The sequence below is a fragment of the Drosophila melanogaster genome, chromosome X, assembly GCF_000001215.4.
Source record: "Drosophila melanogaster chromosome X".
Classification (NCBI taxonomy): Eukaryota; Metazoa; Arthropoda; class Insecta; order Diptera; family Drosophilidae; genus Drosophila; species Drosophila melanogaster.
Genome location: NC_004354.4, coordinates 9,769,484 through 9,795,652, shown reverse-complemented (window position 1 = coordinate 9,795,652; position 26,169 = coordinate 9,769,484). Strand labels below are relative to the sequence as shown.

The 26,169-nt window shown below is 41.8% G+C and overlaps 2 protein-coding genes across 10 annotated transcripts in view; both read right to left on the bottom strand.

The window, feature by feature from the left end:
- The window catches only part of CARPB (Carbonic anhydrase-related protein B), a 72,227-nt gene extending 59,797 nt beyond the window's left edge, over positions 1-12,430 (bottom strand). The window contains exon 1 of one of the 4 annotated variants that reach the window (NM_001298132.1): positions 12,254-12,430. The gene's annotated coding sequence lies outside the window, so the exon portion shown is untranslated. Of the gene's footprint in view, positions 1-591; positions 978-6,920; positions 7,330-12,253 lie in introns of those variants that run through there. The other 3 variants (NM_001258664.2, NM_132353.3, NM_001272461.1) reach the window with 3 other exon arrangements.
- Positions 12,431-13,558: 1,128 nt separating this feature from the next.
- On the bottom strand, positions 13,559-16,911 carry CG1354 (uncharacterized protein). 6 transcript variants are annotated; one of them, NM_001369969.1, is made up of 6 exons: positions 16,854-16,911; positions 16,740-16,785; positions 16,411-16,601; positions 15,352-15,412; positions 14,761-15,142; positions 13,735-14,494 (listed from the first exon to the last, which is right to left on the bottom strand). In NM_001369969.1, exons 3-6 carry the CDS (start codon positions 16,589-16,591, stop codon positions 13,835-13,837), a joined length of 1,284 nt encoding a protein of 427 aa, NP_001356937.1. In that variant the 5' UTR covers positions 16,592-16,601; positions 16,740-16,785; positions 16,854-16,911; the 3' UTR covers positions 13,735-13,834. The 6 variants fall into 5 exon arrangements, with proteins under 6 accessions (NP_727363.1, NP_001259389.1, NP_727362.1 ...); NM_167202.4 differs by having other exon boundaries at positions 13,559-14,494; positions 16,844-16,911; NM_167201.4 differs by having other exon boundaries at positions 16,720-16,785; positions 16,844-16,911.
- Between the last annotated feature and the right edge of the window lie 9,258 nt (positions 16,912-26,169).

The window sequence follows — 26,169 nt, the reverse complement described above, 5'->3', positions numbered from 1 at the left end:
TAACTAACTGCAAAATTCGCATAAATAGTTGACAGCATAAAGTATGTCAATGTAGAGGAAACACTTGAAACATTCACTTCACATCAAACAAACAATCTGGGCAGCGGAAATCTTGGATTTGAATCCTAGTTGCTGAAGCTGAGAAAGTGGCGGAGTTTGCGGGGTGACTGCACATCCGTTTCCGGCCACTCGAAGTTTCCCATTTAAAATGCAATCGAGAAACGATTAGTCAACAAACGTTTGGCTTTGTCTTCGATTTCCTGGCATTGCGAAAATCGTACTACATAGAAATATATACATATATATGTGTGTGTGTGTTTCGAGAGCTGAAAAGTGGGCGTTAAGTTGGCTAATGAAAATTGCCAGGCAACGTTGAAAAGCATGTGAGTTTGTTTTGCCTGCTTGATTATAATGAGCACAAATTACGTTGATTCGGTGCCTTTTTGGCTTCGCTTTGATTCGGTTGCGGTTGCAATTTGTTTTTTGACACAAGCCCCCGCTTTTTCTCTGTGTGTGTGTGTGTGTGTGTGTGTGTGTTTGTGCTTTTGTGGGGCCTCTCATTAGTTGGCCGAGGAATTTTATTGGCTTTACCTTTTAATTTGATTAATTCAGCCGCCCGACTTGCCCTTCTCCTCTTGGTTTATTTTGAATTTATTTTCTATTTTGTATTAATGCCGGCACGCAACAAAAACAACAAAAATCATTAATAAATCGGTTGAATTGGATGTTTTGTTTTTTCCCTTATTTTGTTGGTATTTCTGGAGGAGGCAGCACTTGAGAATTTATTCAATTGAATTCGATTCGATTCGATTCGATTCGCTTCAATTGCTGACTGACTGACGTGCACTTTGCAATAAGAATATTTATTTCGCGCTACGCGAAAGTCAGCGAGTCCTTTCACAAAAGTTGGACAAAATTCGGGTAGCAGGACCAAGGACGAGTGACTACCGCACGTGTTGACGCTTCAAACAAAACTGTTGCGCGGCTAAAGAAGACGCCACAACAAAGTCGAGTCCTTGCCAGGACTTGGCAGGCGGCCCTCGGCTCCGATGGCCACAGAGCAGCCGAAGGGTCCTTCGGCTGGCAATCGGATCCTTCAGAACTGCCGTTGGCTGTGGAACAGTCCGGCGGCCCTTGCATTCGCATCCTGTTTACAAAACTGGCCATCGGCGCCTGCGCCCCTTCGACTATTTCCTGCCCGAAGGCCAGCCGAATGTCCGAAAGGACTCTAGCCGAATGAAAACGATTGCCAGCCGAACCGAAGCCCGAAAGCTCATTCACCTCGTGGTGGATTTTCCTGTAGCCGGCATTGCAGAGAGTTTGTTTACGTTTTATGTTTACATTCCAGGCAAAACTGGAAACACGTGGCTGCCTCGCAGGAGGCAAGGAAAAAAGTATGAGAAAGGACGTGGGATGGAGTTACGCCAGGAGTTCAATCCACGAGTTCGTTGAATCACAGCGTCGTTAGACGGAAATGGAATGTTGGCAAGTGCCATTGAGGAGCTGATTTTATTGACTGCCAGCCGAAAAGGGAGTTTCAAAACAAAAGATTAAATTCTATGGATTCACAAGAAGTGGCTTTCCCCAAATAGCCTTAAAATCGGAATAAATTTAATAACTTCAACTGACATATTGGGCTTATTGTCAAATTAGGCAGGGCAAAAGTATAAATAGAACAATTTGTTGTTTATATATATGTATTTAGAAAACTAAAACCAACACTTTGATTGTTAATACAACGAAATCATACCTATACACACTTTTAAATAAAATCTGAGCCCCATTAAGCTCGCACCCCAACAGCTTAAGACTTTGCTGAAAATTTTTTGCCAGCTCCTTCCGTATCCGGAAAATGCAAAAGTATCTGCCAGATGCAACCTCAGTCCGGGCTCCAGCTACCAAAGCTTAGACTCCTGAGTTCTGAGTCTCGGCTTCCGTTCTGCCTGCATTTCGTGCGCATTTTTCCATCTGATTTGACATTTGTGCTAGGTAAACACAAGAATGCCAGCAACTTTTAATAAGACCAAGTAAGTGAACGGTTTGGGGAGGTGTCGAGTGGAGTACCGAGTTCCGAGCGCCGAGATTCTGGCCAGTCTTGGCCAGCAACGCTTTTCACTTGCCACACTGTGTGTGTGCGCGTGTGTGTGTGAGTGTTTGTTCGTGTGCCCCTGTTGGCTCTTTTGAGCAATTTAGTTTGCTGCCATTTGCCACAAGTGAAATTCGCTTTTTTTTTTTGGGCCGCCACGGCGTATGCGTCATGTGTTTGCACTCCACTTGTTCTCTGTGGTAGAGGATGAGTTCTGAAGAACTCCCCATTCCCCCGTACAAAATGCTACATAAACCGAACTCAACTGAGCTGAACTGAACCGAACCAAACTGAAGTGAACTGAACTAAACTGGTCTAACTAGCTGGCCGTCGAATGTTTGTTTGTTTGCTCAATTTTAATTAAATTTTTGCTCGTGTTTTGTTTGGAACGAAAATTAAAGCAAATTAATTGGCGCCCAATAATAGAGAAATCAAGTGAAATATTGGCCAGTCGGTAAGTAATTTTAATTAATTTCCCGCGCCCCTTCAGCTCGGCCAAAAGCTAAAATTGCAATTGCAATCAATGCGAAATCAAGTCAAAAGCCCAATCAAGTTGTTTCAATAGTGGGGCAATGGGTGAGTAGTTGGGTGTCTGAGTGGTGCGACCTGCAGGTGTTGGGCCCTTGAAAAAATGGTATGGAATCGGAGTTACCCTGCAGATTGCAATTGATATAAAGTAGGAAATAAATCATGAAGAAATGAATGTAAAGAAACAGATATATTACATTCAATTCAGACAAATAAATTCAGATATTATAAACATAAGAAAGTCAACATATCCCCTAAAGAAACCTAATTGATTAAATATTGATATAGGATGTTTGAAAAGACCTCCTCATTGTGCCAACATACCGCGGCTACCCTGGAAAATGGCACACGTGAGACAGGAAACGGCCTTCAGCCCCACATGTCCAAAAGTTCTTTATTACCTTCGTAGCTGGATTATTAAAATTTCATCGAATTACGTGCGAATAATACCAAATTGCCCTGGCACTCCATACGTCGCCCTGGCTTTATCTTCCACTTTTCTATTTTCCTCCTCGCTGCCAGTCAGTGTACAATTAAGTTTAGCAGTCAAGAGAAAAACTAAGACAAAACCAGAAATCGGTGAACGAAACTTATCAATATTTTATTGCATTCCCGTGCCGAATTAAGTTCGCTCAAGGTTGCACTTTCCACCGTGGCAAAACAAAAATTAATAAAAAAAAAAAAAAAAAAAAACGAAAAACCAGCCACAAATACATGTAGAACTACTACCTACATAGAGATAAAGCGAATATAGAATGCTATGGCATTCCTGCAGCTTCAATGATGATGATGCTGATGATGATGAGTGGTGGGCTGCCCCACAATAAAGCAAAACTTTTTTGATTACTTTATGCTAACGGCAGCTGCGTCGCGTTCACATTTAGTTTTTGGCTTTGGCCACAAAGTAATTGCAGGACCAGCACTGAAAAAAAAAAAAACAGCCAACAACCCAAACACGAGGGGCTGGGAAATGGCCAACCAACCGACAGATGTCTGTACATGGTCTGCCATGCGGCGACTTTCGGAGCACCCAGCCCCACATATTGGAAGCGTTATGAAGCTGGGTAGCAAAAAATTGCATTTGATCTTTTTTTTGGGTTCCAAGTGAAGCTCAGTAATACCCAGTACAGTGAAAACATGAAAACAAGACATTGAAATGAAATTGAAATTGAAACTAAGAAGCAAAATATATATTTAACAAGAATCGTATTAAAAATATGAAAACGAAGCATATAAGCTATACACTCTAAAAAATAACTGGTTCACATATACGCTTAACATATTCGAATAGGGTATTCGGTTAGGCGAATCGAATGTGCGGCAAATGTAATTAAGCGAAAGACGCTTGAAATGCGCGAGCTTGACCGCTCATAAAACTTTGACAATGCTGACCAGCGACGCCTCCTTCCGGGAAGCAACCCCCCCCCACCCCCCATCGCCACCGCCTCCTCATGGTTATTCCGGCCCAGTGAATGACCGCTTTATTAGCCAAGTGACATTTGAATCCTGGCTAGCAGAGGCAAGGAGAAAAAACGGAAAGAATATAACAAAAAAAAATTGGCCTAAAAGTATATGCATTACTCATACGACATTCTGTCGTTAGTCAGAAATTACATTTACGAAGCGCCAGCTGAAGCGACAGGTCGAGATTGGGATTGGGATTGAGATTGGGATTGAGATTGGATTGGGTTGGGTTGGGTAGGTGTTATTCATGGGATATGTAGGTTTCGGGATCGGAGCAACTGGATCGGAGCTGCTGGCCCAGAAAATGGAGCTGGACTTGCCACAGTTGATTGGTTAGCACTAAGCGGGAAATTTGCTGGCCATAAATGTCGGTTAGACTCCAGCAGCCTTATGCCACATTCATTTTATATATATATATTTTTTTTTTTTTGCCCCCTTTTGCTGCCCCTGTTTTTCCTGCCCCACAAAAATTTACATGCGCTCAAATTTTTCGCTGCCGCTTTTTTTCTCTTCTTTTGCCAGCCGCTGGTCATTGCCTGTTAAATATATACATATATATATATATATATAAATATATTTAAGGCCCCAAATCTATGTGTATGTGTGTGTGTGTGCAGTGTTAACTTGGCTAGCCAAAAATGTTCAGAGCCGGCTAAAGTTTCGCCAGCTTCTCTGGCAGCTTCGTCTGATGCCCCAAACCAACCCGTTTTTCCAGCCCTCTGCTTGCATATGTGCCGGTTAAGTGGTTTTTGTGGCTGAAAAGCAGAAAACTCATTAAAGTTTATTTCAAACAGCAACAACAACAGCAGCAAATGGGGGGGGGTGGGGTGGTTTTTAGCAAAGTTCGGTCAAAAATTAAGACATATGCTCAGGCTGAAACCGAAACTGAAACAGAAACAGAACAGCAACGAACTTCACAGTCCTTGTCCATATCTATCTAACTATATACATATCTATACAGTTATGCATGTCTCCGACTTGACACTTGAGTATATACATATGCACATATGCACACATGTATGTACATATATGTGTGCGCCAAACGACATGCACTTCGATGGGTGTTTGCAAGGAATATGGAAAATGAGTGGAGTAGTGGCGGTTCGAGGCTTGGGCCACTTTTGCTGCGGTTTTCTGGCCCCAAAAACTTTGCCAAGTGCAGCGAGTTTCGACGGCATGTGGAGCCCTATATCGCCAGGGGGAAATCGGTTGGGCCCACGAGGAGTGCCTCCAAAGAACAACAAAACTCCCATTGAGCGCAACCCACGAGGGTCAATTTACTCAATTTCGAAATTACCACTTCCTCATATCGACACTCATACCTTCAAATATCTACTTATATATTTTCTCTTAATTCTTAAATTCTTTTAAAAACCAGCTGCTTAAAACCATGTATCTATGCTTATATTTTATAGTGCATATAGTTCGCACGCACAGGGACACGAACACAGACAAACGTGTTCAGTACAAGGAGCGCAGGACCTGCGTTAAATATGACATTATATTTCCTGTGTCGCAGCATGTGTTTGGTTAGTTGGTCATTTGGTCAGTGGGCTGGACTGCTTTGTAATGCCATTGCTGCTGCCGCACTCGGCACAAATTAAACAATCTGTTGACAACTATTGGCCACAAAATCTTTGTTAATTGCCTTTTTGTCTGGCCTCAAGGCGGGTGGGTGTGTGTAACTAATGGACCACCCACTGTTTGCTAATTGCTTTGACCCCGCCCGCCCCTTTCGTGTGCTTGTGTTTTCTGTTTCTGTTTTTGGTAGCGCTACTGCAATGATATGCAATTAATATAATCGGCTGCTGTTTAAATTGCCATTTTGGTGAATTTAAGTACACTTCAACCGCACACTGCCAACCAAACATTCGAGCGTACTTTGTTCTCGAAATTAACTTAGAAGCATTCAAGCAAGCATGAAAACATATATACATATTGCAATGGAAAACATAATGAAAAATTTAAAATTTAAAATATATATAATAAAAATGATAGTGCGGATTATGATATAAGTAAATACTTGTTATAAAAAGTGTGTTAGCGAAAATAAAACTTTACAATCATAAAGATTACAAGCTGTCTTATCGGAGATTAAAGGTCAATCGAGAGACTACGAGACACAACTTAATGCACAAGTCCAACTCACAGTAGGGACACTGAAATGAAAACATTGAGGAGAGAAATAATCTAATTTAAAGTTTACAAGTTGCGAGCCAAACAACAAATGTACACAGCCCAGAAAGTGAAAGAGACGACGCGATGCAGAAGTGAGGGCGGTTAGACAAGGAGAGAAAGGGATATGGCGAGGCGGAAACGACTTGCAACATGCAATTTGTTATCTCAAGTATGCAAAATTATGAAAGTTTATTTAAAAGTTATGCCACGGCCCGCTCTTTTGGCTGCCAGGAAAGCCAGCCAACCGAGCAGGATAATAATTGTGCCGCCTCCAACAGCAGACGCAGATACTTTTCCCACACAGATACTTTACCCACACAGACACTAGCCGCGCACACCCACACACACACACACACACAAAAAGGCATACATATAAGCCGGGAGTCCTTCTCACACATTATTCAAGTTAGCGGCGACAATTTATTAGTTTTACAATACAACTTGGCAAATTGGTGTATAAATCTTGGTGCCTCGTGAGTCCACTTCTTTCTACGCTCCTTTAAAAATGCTCCTCCGATCTTGGCTAGAGCTTCTTCGAAAGGCTTTGGTCCTTCGAGGCGGATCACAAAATATATTTCAGCAGCCTCGTTCTCTGCTTTCAAAAGTGTAACCAATGGTAGATAATATGTCAAATATTTGTTACTAATATGCGGTAAAAGTTTACAGCAGAAGAATCGTCGTGTAAATAAAGTAGAATCGTGACACCATTACAAATGGACTGGCATTGTGATGAAGTAGAAGATCGATCTTATTTATATATACTGTACTTTAGACTTCAATTTATCAGCTTAGAATTCTGCACTTTGCACATTTATTGTTTTATTCATCGGTTTGATAACAGATTTCGGAGTTGTTCTTCGAGGAGCACTTGTTAAACGTTCCTCCCATTTCCTATTTGTGACTTGGCTTCCCAATGCAATGAAAAGTACTGGACTAGTAAAATTTTGTAGCTCGATAGGCTGTGTGTCTTGTCCAGCCATCCGTCCCAAGATATTCACAAAGCTGATAACAAAGAAACCCAGACGCGATACGTGCATGGTGAGAGATGAAAGTCGAGAGACTACGAATGCATTATCAATAGATTCGCCATAAATTTTAAAAATACGCAATCAACAAAAATATACTATGAAAAAGGTCATAGAAAGAGATTATATGGTAAGTAATATTTTCATATAAATATATGTGTTTATAAGTATATTGCAAATAAAGCCTTATTGCTTATTCGTTGTCTACACAATTCCATATCAGTATTTTCCGATCTCGCATTGCTGAACTCGATCCACACTCAGAAAAATGGGTACTTGTTTACTTATACATAAAAAAGATTCTGATTCAGTTTCTGATTCCCGTGGCATTCCCAGTTTTTGCAGTAATGCTCTCGTTTTCTTAACAAAAACAACAACCAATTGCACAGTGGGCTAATTACCAAGATTTCAACTCATAATATTTGATTTGAAAACTACAATATATGCTATATTCAGTTCCTTGCGAATTTTGCTGGGGGTTAATTTCAAGCAGCCCCTCTCTATAAGCATATCATTGTTATTCGTTCTTTTCGAAGAACCCTAATATGGGGACGAACATCAGACGGCGGCGGCAGCTTGCGCTTTATGATTTAATAACGTTGCATGGGTGTGCGACCCCCCCCCCTCCCCCACCAAACTCCTTTACCCAGCCCCCGCAGCCGCCCATGCACATTACCAACAACAACGTGGTCGTTTGTTGGGCGCTGAATTGGTTGCACTGCGAAAAATGAACAGCATGCATCAGTGAAAATGTATTATAAATTTGAATAGCAAAAAAACTTAAGTAACTGTGAAAAGTAAAAACTTTTAAAATGGATTTTAAAATAGAAACCATTTTTTTTTTTAGGGTTCATTTAGAATTGTAGTCTAATTTTTGCCAGTGCTATTTTTTGAGCTGGTTTTCTGGTCGGGGCGTTGTTTTCGTCTTGGGCCTCGTCGTCGGGCGCTCACATTATCTGGCTATGGTGCATGTCATCGCTGGGAAAAGTTGTCTCCGTTCGCCCTTCCGCATGCCCCCGCTTTTCCCGCCGCTTTTCCCGCCGCTTTTCCGCACAGTGTCATCTCCCGTTGTCCCTGTCGTCATCGTCGGGCCATATTAAATTGTGTTAAAACACTTGCGCCATGCATGTCACACGGCACCTTGCCCCCCGTCCTTGGGAAATTCGCCGCCCCTTTTTGGCCGCCCAACGCCTCCTGCTACCCTCTTTGTGTGCAATGGCGCGTGTTTTGCCATGTAACTCGTTTTGTCTCCCAGCTCCTTTGCTCCTTTTCTCAGCGTTTCTTTTTATATTTTTTTACAATTTTTCTTTTCTTTTTTTTTTTTTTTGAGTGAGGTAGCTTTTTTATGCCCGCTTCATTTCCGGCAAATTAAAACGCATACGGCGCCACACGAGTAACATTCTGGTAGATCGCTGAGAAGCGAGCAAAAAATTGTACAAAATATATAAAGTAAAATAAAATAAACACTAATTTGGCAGTCGTGACACTCGAAGTTCTTCTTTCATTTTTTTTTTTCGGTTTTTTTCAACATTTTTCGCAGTATAGCCTCTAGAGTCACATAATTTCTGGTTCAGTTTTGCCCACTTTCCAATTTATTTGTTTGCCAGGGGATTTGCAGTCAGCACTATTCACTCTGCACTCGGCTATATGTTGTTTATTTTTGCACTCTTTTATTTTTATGTTGTTGTAATATATACCCATTTTTCTGTTTGCACCTCGCCTCATAATTAAAAGCTGCACTACGAATTTTTCAATAACAGCGATAAATCAGGCATATGGAAGGCCCAGGGAGTTGGCCATAAATAAACTTTACAGCCACACACATTGGCCGACAAAGCGAAACGGCCCAAACGGTGGGCGTTGCAGGACAGAAGTTGGGGGCGTGGCCGAACGAACTTCACATCGATGGCCCAGTCAAGCATGAAAAGCCCCCACTTGGCTCCTTATTAGTAATGCCTCAGATCGTCCGACGACACTCACGGTAAATGCAATCGAAAGTCGAGGAAAGCGAATTAAACCAGATGAAAATTATGTTATTAAAGATGGAAATGAAAGGTTTAAAATATTCATTGAAATATTGAAGAACTTTTTCCTAACTAGACAGCAACTATTGGCATTGACATAGTAATTTTACACTTAAACAATAGGCACTTCAAATTATTGATTGATAGATTGATGCTGATTGTTATGACTGCAATCATTTAAATAAGCAACGTACGGCATCTCATACCACATGTATGCATATCATGCACCCTTAATAAGTTATCGAGTTACTTCGTTCTTGACCAAATTGCATTGTTTCCATTATTCCCATTTCCATCGGTACCTGTGCTGCTTTTACTTATGGGCTTCTAACCCACAAACATTACACATGATATGTATATAGACATAGACGGGTGCGGGTTGGAGTGGTTCATAAGTATAGATTGCGGTTGCCGTAGTGGACCCCTTTATTCTATAGGTTGCATATGTATAAGAGGAAATTAAAAATATATGCTGCATTTGGGCAGCTCTCTTTCGTTTGGTGGTGTGTGTGTGTGGGTGTGTGGGATAGGATGTGTTGCCTACTTTTTGGCATTCGCCAGGCTCTTTTTGTCTGCTCACTTGTTGGTTGGGTTTTGTTTGCTTGTTTGCTTTGTTTTCCACATGGGCCACATTATTATGATGTCTCTTCTCTTTTTCTCGCCTGAATGAAGTGCATCGCACATAAGGGAGTCGAGTGTGTGGGTGTGTGTGTGTGTCTGCAAGTCCTAGAGATGGCAAACTATTGCAACTCATTAGGGAATGGCTTATTGTTATAATGAACCCAAAGTGGCACCGAAATATTTATTTTTAAGCTACTTAAAAGCTCTTTAAATGTAAAGAATACCAGTAGAAAAAATGCATTAAAACAGGATTTACAATACATTTGACTCATTGGTTAACTATGAATTTGTTCCTTATTCCGCATAAAAGTATACAAAGTGTAGTTTTTTCTTCAACCAATTGATGATGTTAAATATCGGTTGACCCCATTGCCCATCGTGTCACGCTGCCATCGCCAAGGACACACACGTTTCGGAGGTCGACTGGCAGCGTCAGCTTCGCGATTTTTCATCAAAGTCACGGCGGGCAAAAGTTGGCGAGATGCTGCCCCATTGTTGCTTCTGACACTGACACCGGAAATGAACACATTTTCCGGTGCCATACGTGTGCGCCTGTCCGTGTGTGTGTGTGTGTGTGAGTCTGTTTGCACTCAAACACACACACACTAAAACAGCGAGAGAAGCACGCACACTGAGACAGACTGAGACCACCCACTGGGAGATTGAAAGTCGCTTAATGTATTGTTTTTCAGCGCTGACTCTCGCCTTTCAGCTTTTGCCTCTCGGATTTTAGCGTTCAGATTTCAGATTTCGGTTCCCAGAAGGCCAACGAAAATACTCGCAGACCACGGCATGATATCCCGCTTATTAGTGTCAAAGGCAAAGTCGTGAATCGGGAGCATCGGAAACCAACTTCCGCCCAGCGAATTTAATTACTCGAGAGAAGGTGTTGATGAAATTGCTCTGCTTGCAGTGACTTTGTCAAAACGAAGGCAACGGAAAATTCGAGTGCAACGTGAACTAAAAGAACTTTATACTCAACCCATTCGATCTTTCATTTAATATAACATGCCTGCAAATGTTTATGATCATTGAACTACCCTTTAAAATAGTTCGATTTTATGTGGCAAAAATGAGTTTAGAAAATCGTTGTTATAATATACTTTAATTTCGTCAAATGTTTTCTAATCTTGAGTTAAATCTTTTTGATATAGCTGCCATTGTTTCCCCACACTCTCGAACCCAGCAGCTTTCTCTACTTTCTCTAACCATTTTCCTGTGTCTGATGGCTTCTTAATTAGCTGTTAAAACGTTTCGGCAGCTGCCAAAACAATTACACGCTTTATTTCCATGAACGGCACGTTTTACCTTCGTTGCAACGCAAGTTAGACCTGACCCCTGACCCCACTCCTCCAACCCATTTGAGTTGACCCCATACCCATACCGTTACACATTCCCACACCCACTATGAACTCCTGTTGCTGCAGCTGGGAATCTAATCCCGGGGACTCAAATCGTTTTACGCTGTCGCCGCATGTGGGCATTAAGTTAAATGCCGGCGTAGACGACAGGAACAATGATGATGGGTCCTGCCCATGATAATGATGATAATAACGGGGGGATGCGGATACGTGATTATGACGATAAGGTTCCGGATTCCGGAGGAGCCCATCGAGTGAGTGAGTGCGGCGCAATCTGCTGATTTATATTATTGTCACGTTTATGGCCAGATTGGGATTGAAATTGAGACGATGGGTGGGCTTAAAAGTGGGTGGCACAGCCAACGGTGCAATGCACTTTTTACAAGCAATTAAAGGTAGTTGGAATAGATAGATATATACATATATATATATATATATGTACGTATCAGATCTTCGAATGTCTAGAGACAGCTGTAAATGAATAATGAACGCCAATTCAGCGAAAAATATATTCAATTCAATTTCGATGCGTCACTCCGGATTCGTCGCTCATTAATTTATGACAGTCATTTTTAACGCTTTGCTGCCCACGATGCCCTCTGCAAGTGACAGTTGATGCTGACGGCGTGCCACGCCCACCCCCTACGCTCTAACGCCCAACCATTTTGCATGCGTCAAATATTCAAGCGCCATTTTTCAATTGAATTGAATGAATTTCTGAATTGAGTGCATGAATGACGATGCCGCTGCGACTAGTTGGCTTTGTTATCGTTAGCCTGGCAGGATCGGGCGACTTATCTATTACATGGATGTTGCAACATGGCTACTTGCTATCTCCTTTCAACATTAAGTGAATCCTTGGAGCAGACAAATTAGAAATATATTGCTGCATACTTTTAGACACCAGAAAGATCCACTGATACCAACCGATTTCAATACGTATAGGGTATTTCTTTATTCGCTCACCTGAAACTCGTACCCATTATTCCGAATTGTTCTATTCCGAATGATTTGTGTTTGGCCCCTTTGTTGACGAACGTCGAGGACAGAGCGGCTCTACGGCGAACGGGCCATTTGGCCGGACTCTAAAGTGGCCATATTTCACGCTCCTCTGATGGGCCTTGTCAACGTGGGCACCACGATGGCTCCAGCTCCAGCTCCTGCTGAATGTGTAGCCATTCTTGGGGCAGGACATTACACTTTAATTAACTACAAGGCCGGGGCAATTGGATTTCTCCATTTCCACCGCAACTCCAACTGCCACGCCCACTCTTTGGCTAGTTTGGGAGCTAATAAAACATTCAAAATATTTTTGTCGGCTCGTTTCTTGGACCGGAGGAGTGTGTAATTTTGCACATTTCATATGAAAAGTTGTCGAGCTCACGCAAAAAACTTTTGCAGCCAACACACAAGGATGCAATGCAGTTGCGCACAGTGGCACTGTGGGTTAAACAATATCAAAAAACAAAAAATAGTTTATAAAATTTATTTAAAAAATAGCTAAAAAATAACTGCACTTATATGTATAATTTTTAATGAGTTGGTAGTAAAAAAAAGTCTTGAACTATGAATCAGGTCCTTTATAAGATAATATTTGAATATTTTGAGGCATTCTTCTTGCACTCAAAACCATAATCCCAAAATGTATAGAACATTTTTGAAACTTTTCCTTACTTTCATTGCAGACTTTTGAATTATGCTCCACATTTCGAGCTCGTCACACGGTGCACAAGAAAAGTTTCTTTTGGCAAAGATTAACAGAACCCAGAAGCAACCGAAAAAGGGTTTGAGATTGGGATTTAGGGGGAATGTGCGTGTTTCTGGCGGCGCATGTTTGGCAATGCGGTAAACCAAATTATGTGCTTAGCAAGTTGCCGCTGCGACCAGAGTCAGTGGAACCAGCCAACCAGCCAACCAACCAGGCAACCAGCCAGCTACCTCAACCACCCGATCCTTTGTGTACTGGATGCAGCTGCATTTGCACAGAGCAACCAGCGCACAGCACAGCCCCTGCTCCCTCCTTTTGAGTCTTTGTGGCACAGCTCCTTGCACTTGGCCGCTTTTCCTGTTGGCTCTGGTGGCAAAGAGGTTTGCACAGGTGTTTCCAACAGCAACTTTGCCAGCATGATTAAAAAGTTTTGCCACGGCTCAGCAATAGAAATCCGAGACTTCGGTTACCACAATGTCAATGCCTGACAAGGGATATGTCATTTCTTATTGTTTGTTGCTAGCTAGGAGCAAAGGGATAGCAACACAATACTAGTACTTGCCAAATCTACAACCTGATTTTATTACTTGCATGTTTAAAAATCTCAATCCCATGACAAATGATCATATAGCCACAAAGATACATAGGTAAATTCTTATAGAATATTCAAGTATCACTGCGGATTCAAATGGTGCTCCAGTTAACCCGCCTGTTACCATAACAAACAACGACTGAGATTGTGTGTCATAAGCGTGTTTACATAGCGTACAAAAAAAAAGGAAATTCAAAATGCATTTTCAGGCCTCGAACATGAGAGTGAGGGATGTGATAATGAGGAGCTAGCCTCTGGCGAAGCGAAACATCTGGGAGTACAAGATCAAGTTAATGTACAAAACGGTGGACATGGCGATGATCATGGCCAAACGGTATCATTTCTTCTTGGCATCCTTGAGGCCAGCGCCGGCGTTGAACTTAAAGAATATGATGTCGCCATCCTCGACGGTGTAGTTGCGTCCCTGTTGGCGATATTTGCCAGCGGCCTTGGCATTCGCCTCACTGCCCTCCGCCTTGAAGTCCTCGAAGTGCATCACCTCGGCCATAATGAAGCCCTTCTCGAAGTCGGTGTGAATGCGTCCGGCAGCCTGGGGAGCCTTGGTGCCCTTCTGGATGGTCCAGGCCTTCACTTCATCCGGCCCGGCGGTGAAGAAGTACTCCAGCTGCAGTCCCTTGTAGCCGGTCACAACGATCTTCTCCAGCATACTTTTGCACTTGGTCTCCGTCTCGTAGGCCTTGCGCTCCAGTTCGTCCTTTTCGGTCAGCTGGTGCTCGAAGGCGCCGGAGAAGGGAATGAGCAGTGCTCCGGGATCGTTCTTGTCGATCCATTCCTTGATCTTCGGCAGCCACTTGTTCTTCTTGCGGATGAAGTCCTTGTCCGAAAGGTTCACCAGGTAGATGACCGGTTTGGAGGTCAGGAACAGATACTTGTTCAAGGCCTCAATCTGAAAGAGCAAAGTAGTGGTGGCGTCAATAAGAACGGGAGGGAAAATCACAAGGTCACACGAAAAAAAACCACAGATTTCGCTGTTTTGTTGGCAAACAAATAAAGACGATAATAACAACAATGAATGAAACACGAATACAAATGCATTCTTAATAAACAAATTTACAATACAATATTTTATGGATATCCCCTTGTTTTTAAGTAGAAAGGAATAACAATAAGCGTTAGTGCCACCCAGCGGATGTGGATTGTTTTCGTACTTACATCATGGGCATTCCAGTCCTCGAAGCGCAGATGACGCTTCTGATCGATAAGGATATCCTTAATCTTAAGCATCGAATCGTATTCGGGCTTGAGCTTCTTGTCGCCGCCGCGGGCCACCACCTTCTCCAGTTTGTCCAAGTTCTTGAGCAGATTCTCCTCGTCCTTGAGGCGCAGCTCCTCGGAGATGATCTCCAGATCGCGCACCGGATCCACCTCGCCCTCCACGTGGGTCACATCCGGATCCTCGAAGGCGCGGCACAAGTGGAAAATGGCATCGCAGGCGCTGATGTGCGAGAGGAAGTCGTTGCCAAGTCCCTGACCCTCGGCGGCTCCCTTCACCAAGCCAGCAATGTCCACGACGTTCAAATAGGCAGGAACCACACTAGTTTTTTTTTTTTAAATACTTATTACTTTCGATTGTGCAGAACTTTTCTATTAAACTTAACAAGCAAATGGCAAGCAAATAACGAAAATAGCAAGTCCCGAAACTTGTTACGCGTTTTAAATGCGTTTCGTGATGCAGGTATATGTTTTTTTTTGTTACAAGCAATGGAAAACTAAAATGCAATGGATTTGTATGCTCCAACTCACCTGGCCGGCTTGTGGTACTCCACCAGGTAATCGAAACGCTCATCGGGCACCGGAACACGACGTGTGGGTAAGGCAAAAGCCATCGGCGGCAGCATCAGCAGGAGCAGATGAAAAGAAGAGGTAAGACGCATGTTAGTCGGGATGACTTGGCTGGACGCAGAAATGCAGAAATCCAAAAATACAAGAATATGAAAAAACAAAAACGATTGACTGACTGACTGGCTTGGTAGCCCGGCAGCATCGGCGGCCAATCATGGCAATTTTCTATAATTTTGCGCCATCCGCAAAGGGGCAGCGAAACCAAAATGAAGTCGCTCACAAATAAAAAGCGCAGGAAAATGAAACCGAAACGAACCGAAGGCGGGGGCAATTTGCATATTGGGAACTGGATCTGATAAAATTGCTAAGGCCGCGACACGCCCACAACGCGAAGGACAGTGAAGCATGGTTAGCTCAACTTTTAAAGGTGCCTTAAATGAATACAAATATGGTTTCTTAACTAATTTATAGAGTTAAGTGTGCGAAACTATCTGTTACTTCTGTAGTCCAAAAGGAATGGAAACATGAGAACACTCTGTATGAGATACATAGTAAGGATAATCTATAAGATCAAATGCTTATAGCTTGAAGTTTGCTAAAATTGAAGTTTTCGTGCTTTAACATTTGGAATTATCTACAATTGAAGACTATTTCTATGATAAAATGGTTAATAACCAGAAGGTATACTAGCCATAGCATAGTGTTTAGATCTAAGTTCCTGACACATTGAATCCCCCACTTAGCTGCGAATCTCAGAGATTTGTGTTACCTATCGAGGCTGCACTGTGGCTATTTTAGAAGGTCCAGTCGAGAGAGCAATTTGGAATTAGAAGCGGCGGCGGTTGCTCCTGGAGGCCATTGCTGCATCGCCGGCATAAAAATTATATTCCACGAGATGATTACAATGATCGAGGAAATTGCCACCGCCCGCAGGTTCGCCTGGTAATTGGCCAGATATATGTATGTAAAGATATATATATATATAAATATATATATATGTGTGTGTTGGGGAATACTTATTCTCATTCGGCTTGATGGTGCAGAAGGGGAAGTTCTCCGCGGGGGCGGCACTTTGGGTCAGAACGTTGAAAAAAGTGGACTTGCCCACGTTGGGAACGCCAACGATACCGATTCTCAGATTCGTTCCAATTCTGCCGATCAGCGGCTTGCGCTCCGGTTCGTCGTGCTTCTTGGGCGGCATCTTCGTTGATCTGCGGTGATATGGCAAGTCGTTAGTTACATATATCCGATTAATCAGGTATGTAAATACATATATGTATATGCATTTAGATGTCAACTATTTTTATATGCTGCCGGACATAACCTCACATTGCCGGCTGCTAGCTCACCTAGCTCACTAAACGCGTGGATGCTGTCCACTGAACTCAGCTCCAGCTGTGGATGGGAGTTAAGGTTAGTTATTGCCAAATGAACTTAAGCCCCTGTTATTTACAAATATTTACGAAAATTTAAGCGTCCGCTGTTTTTTGCGGCTGACGGCGTGGAAGGAAAGAGAGCGAGCGAGATGGGTATAGGCCGGTCAGCTGTTGACGCGCAGGGTTGCATGCCGACTAGCGCCCCCGGGCGGTTGAAATGGGCGTCGTAGCTTAGCACCGCAGGCGGTAGGGGGCGCCAGCGGGCAGGGCGCGTAATTTGAATTTAGCTCGAGGGCTATGTTATTATCGCACTGGAATTTCAGCATTTTTCAACAGGTTTGACGTCTTCTTACATTATAATTGTTGTGCGGGCATAAGTTTACTTGTGCTTTACTGGTTTGCTCAAAACGAATTGGTTAATAAGGTTATCCTATTTAAAACCTTTATATAATTATATTGCTTCCTAATTAACTCTATCAAATTAAGTGCCACAATATACGAAATATATTGCTGTTATAATATTGTACCCTATTTTATTGAGAACTATGCAATAACTGCCAAGGCTTGAAAGCAATGCGATCAATTTGATGGTTTAATTTTGTCTAGATATACAGGTCGTGTTCCTTCTTCCCAACGCCTTTAGTTTTGACCAGGTTTTCAGGTAAATGCGATCGAGTTAACTGTCAAGGTCGTCGGGCCGACGCACGTACACGCAATTTGGCGGTTTAGTGAAAAGCCCGCAATAATCAATAATTTCGCATAATTAGCGAACCGATCGGCGGATCGATTCCCTGCCTTTATGGCCAACTGAAACGCAATCCGCACGATGGGTAGAAAAACGAAAAGTCGTCAGGAGGAGAGACCAAGGGTGGTTGAGAATCAGGTTTGTTGATCTTTCGCGACTGTTTGGCAATCGATTTGGATCGTTGGTCGATGCGCTTTGATTGATTCCCTGGCCCGCGTTTATGGCCCTAATTAAAAGATCCGTTATGCGTGATCGGTCTACCTTTCAGTATTCGAATATCATGTGCGTGCTAGAAAACTTACTTATAATTTCACGCTGTCTTGCCTCCTCGACCAGTTTCTTTACTCAAGGCATCTCTTTGCGGTTGTCCGACCGTTTAAAAATCCATTTGCAACTGACCCTGGACAACTGTTTTTCGTTTTTTGTTTTCATTCTTTTTTTTTCCACTGGAGCATGTAATACCTTTGTAATGTTTGTCCACAAAACCGCAGGAGGTCCACGCCTGCTGACGATTGAAAGTTTTTCGATCGATTTGTGGTTGTGTATGCTCTTATAAACAACCTGCATTCTGATCCTTTACAAAAGTCGAATACTATCTTATTGGTTTTGTATGTTTATTGAAATATCAATGAAGCAACGATTTTAACAAAAATCAGCATTTAAGATTACTTACTTTCCTATATTAGATTACAAATAAACACAAGTGCATCAAGAATGAAATCTCGACCACATATAAAGAAAAAATATTTAACAATACGCAGCAAAGTTCCATTTTCACACATTTCCCAGAAATGTTTCATTATTAAATATATACAACTTTCGACACAATTCCAAGGACTCTGCGCTACGCCCAAAAGTTATTCAATTTCCAGCATGATTATTTAACGCTAAGCCGGCTTATTTTGCATATTATTTGTTGTTTGGGTTAATTAAGCTGACTTTTAATTGCCTTTTATTGCACTTAATTATTGGAGTCGGGTAGAAAATGGTGCCCGCATACGGTCGCTGGCAAAAGAACGCGAATGGGGCACGTAGCTGGGGCCTCATAAATTTGTATACATATGACTGACTAATTGCGGTTCCCGCGGAATTAGCCCAACGAGCCACCACGCATCTCGATTTCCACTCCCATTCGCACCCACATTACGCGCGGGGCGTGGCCACAAAAAAAAAAAGAAAAAAAAATGTGAAAGAAGGTGGCCAGGGCATTGGGGGCGTGGCCGCGGGGGCAGGTGGAAACGAACGCCATCAAACAGAAATGAACTGAATGCATATAAAACATCGGCAGCGTGTTTCAATGAGCCAAGCTCATTCGTTTCCAGCTTGTTGCTCCAATTAAAAAAGTGGTAACAGAAAGCAACACAAAAAAAAAAACAACTAGAAAAGTGGCAAAAACGAATACAACAACCAACAACAGCAAGCCATTCATATTTATAACCATTTGGCGGTTGGTTTTTTTATTGCCTTTAATTATAACGTGGTCCGTATTCAAATTGTTCTGGCTTGGAAAATTTTCAGAAGCAAACAAAAGACTTAGGAAACGAACTCGACTGATCTTTAAGCGGCATTTGGTAGGTGGAGGAGTTCAATTGGGTGGAAAGGTAAAAATATAACAATTTAATCTAGACAAGCCTGAAAAAAACATGTTTAAAAATATTTGGAACTAAAAGGTACATTTCATTGATATTGTTTATACAAATAGCAAAAACCAAACGTACACTGAATTATAAACTAAAAAGAATTTAAAGAATTCGATTTTAACTACATTTTTGGACAATTCTTTTTTATTTATTCAGTATTAGTATTAGTATTTATTTGTAATCTCTTTATTTATTAATTCGTTTTTCGATCAAACTTTTACAAATCAGATATTTTAACTTATCTTCAGTTATCTTCGGCATCGGATTGCTTCTTTGATCCTCCCCCATTCTCCATGTTGCACTCTCCTCGATCCACACTTTTATTTTATCCAAACCATTTGCATAACGATCTTAACTAACTTGTGGTAGCCATATTCACATCCATATCCATATCGGAGGCAACGTCAAGTGCATCCTCCCTAATAACCGCGACCGTCATGCAAATTGCAACTGCTGCAAGACTTATAACGATGTGCCATCAATGCATCAGCTGCCAAATTACATGTTGCAGGCCACCGAAAGAAATTATGAATTATTACGGAAAATAAGAAAATAAGAAAAGCAAAGGAGGGAAAATGCATGCATGGAAACTAAGACAAGGATCTGCATGAGGATGGCATAGAGTTCAAAGGATGGGGTATCAATTTTGGGGTATAAATTAGAGGAAGTGGAAAAGGTGCCGCAAAGAGGGTCGATCGTGTGTCATTGTTATAGAAAAAGCCTGACACCGGAACGGACAAAAAATATGTATATATAAATTCGTTTTTATTTTTTTTTTTGTATTCCGAACATATGAAATATACAAATGGGGCGTTTCCCTGGCCACGCCTCCAGCCACACGGTCCGAAAATGGAAATCGTAATAAACGCAATAATAATCATGAGCTGGGAAAACAACAATGCGCTAAGGCAGAAATAAAAAAATATATATATATTTATATGACGAGGAACCCAAAGGATATGGTAAGCGAAAGCCACCCTTATTATTTGATTTACTCAGCACCACCTCCGCCGGATAACCGAATTATAAACACATAGGTGCACCACCATCCAGCATCCAGCACGTGATGCCCTTCCTGGCGTTTTCCTCTTTTTTTTTTTTTTACTTTTTGGCTCCTCTGAGTGCTCCTCCTGCTGCTGCCCTAGTCCTTTAGCCATTTTCCCGTTGTTGTATTAAGCGATTATCACCGCAGGACACTAATCGAATCGAATCGAAATCGGATTTGGAGTCGGGGTAATAGTGGAGCGTGCTTGGCCCTAAGTTATCGTCTCTTTTCTTCTCCTATTTTTCCGGCAGCTGCCATCTGAATGGCATTTCCCGGCTTCAATAGCGATCATTGGTTCGAAAAGGAGTGGAAATCAATTGCCATTGATTCGCAAATGTCAGATGATAAGCTCAAGAAAACGTTTGCCCTTGGGGCGAATTTCGCTGTGCAAGAACAAGATGGAAAATCTATGCACAAAAAGGGGTAAGAACATTCCGGCTTTTGGCTATTCAACATTGTTTTCCATTACGGAATAGAATATTTTTGAATAGAAATGAAAGTAACAATAATATTGAATTTTTTAAGTAAATGGCATGTATGTTTCTAGTTATTATTTAATTTAAAAAAAAACATTCATTTATTCATTAGAATGAATAGTGCATCTGCTGCTTGGCAATGATTTTATAGCACCGATTTTCCGATTGTATTATAGATAAGTAAAGTTCAACTGGTTTATAAAGAGATTCCAGCAGATCTGGCGAATCTGCAGAGGCAACTACACTCTGAGAAACCCGCCTTATCTCCTGCGGGCAAATGGCGCATAATTTCCATTTGGAACGGCCATTTTTGCAACAGCAATTACTTTGGTAGCCTGAACCTGTCTCGGGGAAGCCCCCTGCTCCCCCAAACAATTTTCAGCGAACGCATTGCATTCGTTGTAGTTTTTGTTGTGCGAAAAAAAAAGCGGCAATAAAAATTAAGTTGAAGTTGAATTTGAAATTCAGATGACGACGGCGACGGACGACGACGACTTGCCCAATTATTATTAATAATAGCAACAACAGCAGCAGCGGCAGCAACTTGAAGAAGCAGCAGCAGCAGCAGCAAGTTTCAGCAGGAAAAAAAATGCAGAGGAAAAAAGTTAATAGGACCGCATTCATTAAATCCATTTAATGCACAGAGAGGCAAATTATTGCGCTAAAAGAAAAGCAACAACACACTTGGAAAAAAAAGGCCAGCAGAAAAAACGAAATAATTGCAGTTGGCTGAACACCCCGAAATGGCCAAGAAGAAGCAGAAGCAGTACGAAACGGCGACGTTCGGTCGGCGGCCATTAAAATGGCCAACGAATTGGCCAAAAGTGGGTTTGGAAAGGGGCACAGGCAGGGGGCGATTGGAGTTGCCAAGTCCAACTGGCCATGTAAACTGGCTAAGCGGCCTATGCGAGCGAAAGAGACGAACAGAGGCGAATAGAGCGAGAACGAAAACCGGTAGCTCCACTTTAATGAGCGCCAAACGCAAAGAAACAAAAATTCCAGGCAAAAGGAGCAGCAGCCCCCCAAAAACATAGGGTACTCCAGGGGGCTATTCCTGAAGGTCTTTTCTAGATTCAACAAAAAAAATTCGTTATATCGGATTGAAGATTGAAGTTAAATGCAATTGAAAAAAATGGCTATTTAAGATTCAAAGTCGTTTAATAAATAAAATAATTATTTTCCAATGAAAAAAAAAACACTTTAGAAGTACTTTTATATTATTTGCTCTTATAAAGAATAGTTCCAGTTTTTTAAATATTAGAATAACAGGGTATATCATGCTTCGGATCAATGGAAAAATCGTTATATTTGTGCTGCCCGCATTAATTACTTTCTGAGAAAACACGCGCGCCATTTTGGTTTGATGGATCAGCCAGCCGAGGGGGGCATTTCCTTCACTTCACATTTAAATTGTATTTTTCATTGGCTTTCCTTTTGTGTTTCTCTGCTTTTCGTTAGCCCCAAATAATTCGCCATCTCTTTCTTAATCGTCAAACAATTTGCAAATCGCATGCAATTTTCCTGCCTTCTGGCTTTTCCTCGTTACTACTGCCTTCGTGTTGTTGCATTTCCTGTCGCCAGCTGGGTGCCCCCCTTTTTCCTCGCCGCCACTGACCATACCCGCATACGTTTTGTATATTACATGATCATTAATGAACTGCTCCAATTATAGAGAGCGAGGAGAAAAATTACAGACAAAAAAAAAAAAAAGTACGTGAGGAATGAAACATACTTCCATATCTGGATTTCCATATTGCTACGAGGGGTGGGGCTTCTGGGGAGGCGACTTGGTCATTTAAATTGTTGTTTTGCATGTGAACTCCACATTTTCCACACCTTTTAATTGACGGGCCCAAGCGAATCCATTCGGAATAGGACGAATGGCCAACGAGCGAGAGATGGTAAAAGGAAAATGGGAAATGGACTGGGGAAATGGAAAGGGGAAATAGGAAAATGGCTGAGCGGAAAGCGCCAGCTGCCCGTAGCAATTTCTGCGACTTTCCGCCGCGTTTCCGCCGCCAACTGGGCCACGTCATCTGATTCAATTGTCCAACGGAACCACGTGGATCCGATAGACAGATTGGGTATCTGTATCTGTAATTCGAGCACATAGGAGAGATTTTCAAAATAAATCAGGAAAGCAAGTGGAAAATTACTTGAATTTTAACGAATCTTTCGCAAGCCATAAATATAAATAAATAAATATTTATAGATAAGAGAATATCTGTTTTAGCAGCTTATTAATTACCAATGCTAAACATTCCTATCACTTTTCGACGGATTTTGAGACAAATCCATTTTTGAACACAGTTTGATTGGAAATTGAATTACGAGCTCAACGAGGTTTTGCCCAAAAACAGATTTTTTAATGACGGAAATTCGGCAATTCGTAAAATTCGATAATTACGAATGGAATTTTCTGCATTACTTGGCTAAAAAGGCTCATAAAAACGAAACAACAATTGTGTTGAGCAGCTAACAACGAATACTAACGACTCCTGTCACTTTTAAGCGGTTTTAGAAAAATTTATTTTTGGGTCAATTTTCGCATTTTTTGTAAGGGGTAACATCATCAAAATTTGCAAAAAATGGGCAAAAAATAGAATTTCCATTTTTGAACACAGTTTGATTAGAAATTTAATTTCGAGCTTAACGATGTATGGCATTCCATATTCAGACAATTATTTTTAAAGGTTTGGCAAAAAAACTTATTATTTTATGACCAAAATCCGGAGAAACAGATTTTGCAAAAATTAAAAAATAAATGAAAAGGACTTTTATCATAACTTGGTTTAAAAAGCTCATAAAAATGAAAGAATACACAATTACAACGGAAATGAAATATCGAGCTCAACGGGTTATTACAAAATGTTTCCGTCAAAATAGTGATTATTTTGGGTAAAAATGTATAAAAATAAGTGCCGTGATTCCAGAGGGCGTTACTTGGGAAATTACTTGTCAATCACAGCGGAGCTCTGGAATAAACCCACTGACGCAACAAATTGGAAGGAGAGCGTTATGTAAACCCAAGTCAGTAGCAGATTATATTCGTTCGATTGGCACTCAATCAGCCGCCTGAAATATATCTGCCAGATCTAAAACCCCAACCGAACGACCCAATAATGAATAAAACGCATTCCGTCACGTAAGACGCGATTGGCACCTGCGTGGAGAGTCAATGAAATCGATGGAATCAACTTAATATTGGCCCGAATCGATATAGCCGGGCTAAGAGCGAACTAACGGTTAGCGGGCCATTTCGCAGGTAAGTTAATAATGCCCAAAGCCCCGCGGGAAATTGCAGAGAACGAAAAGCCAGCGCATTCGTAATTGAGCTTATTATTATTTTTTTGTTTTGCGTTTTGTGTGTGTGTGATTACGTTTTAGCAGCTTTCTTTTCGCTCGAAATGACGCATTTTGTGCGCCGGCCAGCAAAATGGCAACAATCGCGGAATCGCAAAATCGCGCGGCAGAAAGAGATGGCTGGCTGGCTGAAGCGGCGGCGTTTCGCGATTGGATTGGAAGAAACTGAACAGAAAATACAACAACAACAACAACAAATAATAATAACAAAAAACCGGCCCGCTGGCGCACACACATTCGCACAACCAGCAACATCCACAGCAACCAGCAACATGCACACCAGCAACTAGCAACTAGCAACATGCAGCAGAAGCAGCCGCAGCAGCAACACGCGGACAACGCCTTCCAACGTGACTGATTGCCACTTGGCACGCAAGCCAAAGGAAGCCAGAGCCACGTTGCCAAAGTTACTGCAGTCAGTGGTTTGGCTAAAAAAAAAAAAAAATATATGTGTATACCCCCCACCTTCCCGCCTTCAGCGCAGCCCCTGTGAAAGCCGCGCCATTGTGGCCAAAAGCAATGGCCGTCAAAAGCCGCTGTTGTTTACCATTTTGTGCGTGTGTGCTGCGTTTTATTTGCTGCTGGCATGCAAACTCAGGCCCCTTTTATTTTTTTTAGTTTTTTTTTTTCAGCCACACCCGATCCTTGGGTGAAAAAAAAAGAAAAGAAAACTGGTTAGATAGCAGGAGTACACCGCCCCCCCTTTTTGAGGGGGAAAACTCGTTGGATGCTCCGCCAAGATGATTGACTTCTGTTGTTACACTTTAAGCAGCGAGCCATCGCTGCCGATGGGTACTATATGCACGTGGATCGGTCAATTATATAGGTTGACTATCTCCGCAAAGTGTGCAAAATGAACCTTACTTTTAAGGTGTGAAATTAAAACTTTTCAAATATATATAAATGAGTTATGTATATATTATGAGTTAGGTAGCAAATGCAATTTATGTGCACTTAATACTATTCAGAATACTATATCACAATTCATTTATAATATTTTTAAGCTGCTCTTGCTATCTAGTAATTATTTGTATTACAGCTTTAATAATTATCCTGTGTGTTTTTAAGTAACTTTAAAACATTAACATTTTAAGATCATGATTTGATCTATTTGTGTCAACAACTTTGGCTAAGAATTTATTTTTCCTAGACCTCTAAAATTCTAGGGTATCTGCCGCCTCGTCTTGGCCAAGTTTAGATGCCCTGGCTAGTGTGGCTTTTTTGTCTCTGCCCGATTCTCGATCGAGCCAGAATCTCTGGGCCGACTGCAACTGGGGATCAAAATGCTGCCGTTGTTATTGTAATTTTTTATGATAATTTGCGGAATTTTGTTTGCTGCCGTTGAGCGTGATTACAAGCATTGGAGTCTTGGTCATCGGGCTGTTGTTGTTGTTGTTGATATTTTTTCCGCTTTTTTTCCTTTTTTTTATTTCTTTTTTTTTGGCCCGAAGGCACTGGGATTCGAATCGAAGGGGCCAGTTTCCAGACTTGGGGCCATCGAAGCATTGTTATTAGGCGCATCTTATCGACAGGAAGCGATCATCGCACATTGGAATGGCTTCGGTTTCGCAGCAAGTCCCCCCCCTTCCCCCTCCCCCTTTTTCACCACGCCGAATGGCCGTGGTATTGGGAAAAACCCCCTTTATTAACCCCCTTTTTATGAGTGCCACTGATTGCTGGCTGTGCACTTGTTGTTGCAGTTAGCTGCCGTTGCCATTTGCAGTTGCTTATTAAATGGATTTCGTTGTATTATTAAGTTCTCTGGCATTCGTGGAAATTGTTACTTAGCCAGCAACTGGTTGTGGTTGTTGTACGGTGCTACAGTGCTACTGCATTGCAGTGATACTCGCAATTTTCCATCTCGATTTGGCATTGTTCGTGCCCGAGCAGCACCATCCACAATCCGGCAATCCGGCTAACCGACAAATCTAGCAATTCAACTGGGCCACAACAGATGCCAGATACATTTAGTGGCTTTGTTTCACTGGCTCCCCCGCCAAAGTGTGAATAAATGCATATTAATCTGGCGCTGTTTTGCCTTAATTATTTATCATTACTTGGTTTAGGCCAAGTAATTGCCAACTGCAAGTTTCCCTTTTTTTTATTAGTATTTTTCTTTTTTTTGGTTTTTTCT

Bases quoted from the DNA above. Each gene is read 5' to 3' on its own strand.
- CG1354 (NM_167202.4), bottom strand. From the start codon at position 16,591: ATGCCGCCCAAGAAGCACGACGAACCGGAGCGCAAGCCGCTGATCGGC. The intron at 15,143-15,351 runs GTGAGTTGGAGC...AAAAAAAACTAG, and splicing joins GAGTACCACAAGCCGGCCAG to TGTGGTTCCTGCCTATTTGA. The intron at 14,495-14,760 runs GTAAGTACGAAA...TTGCTCTTTCAG, and splicing joins AGGACTGGAATGCCCATGAT to ATTGAGGCCTTGAACAAGTA.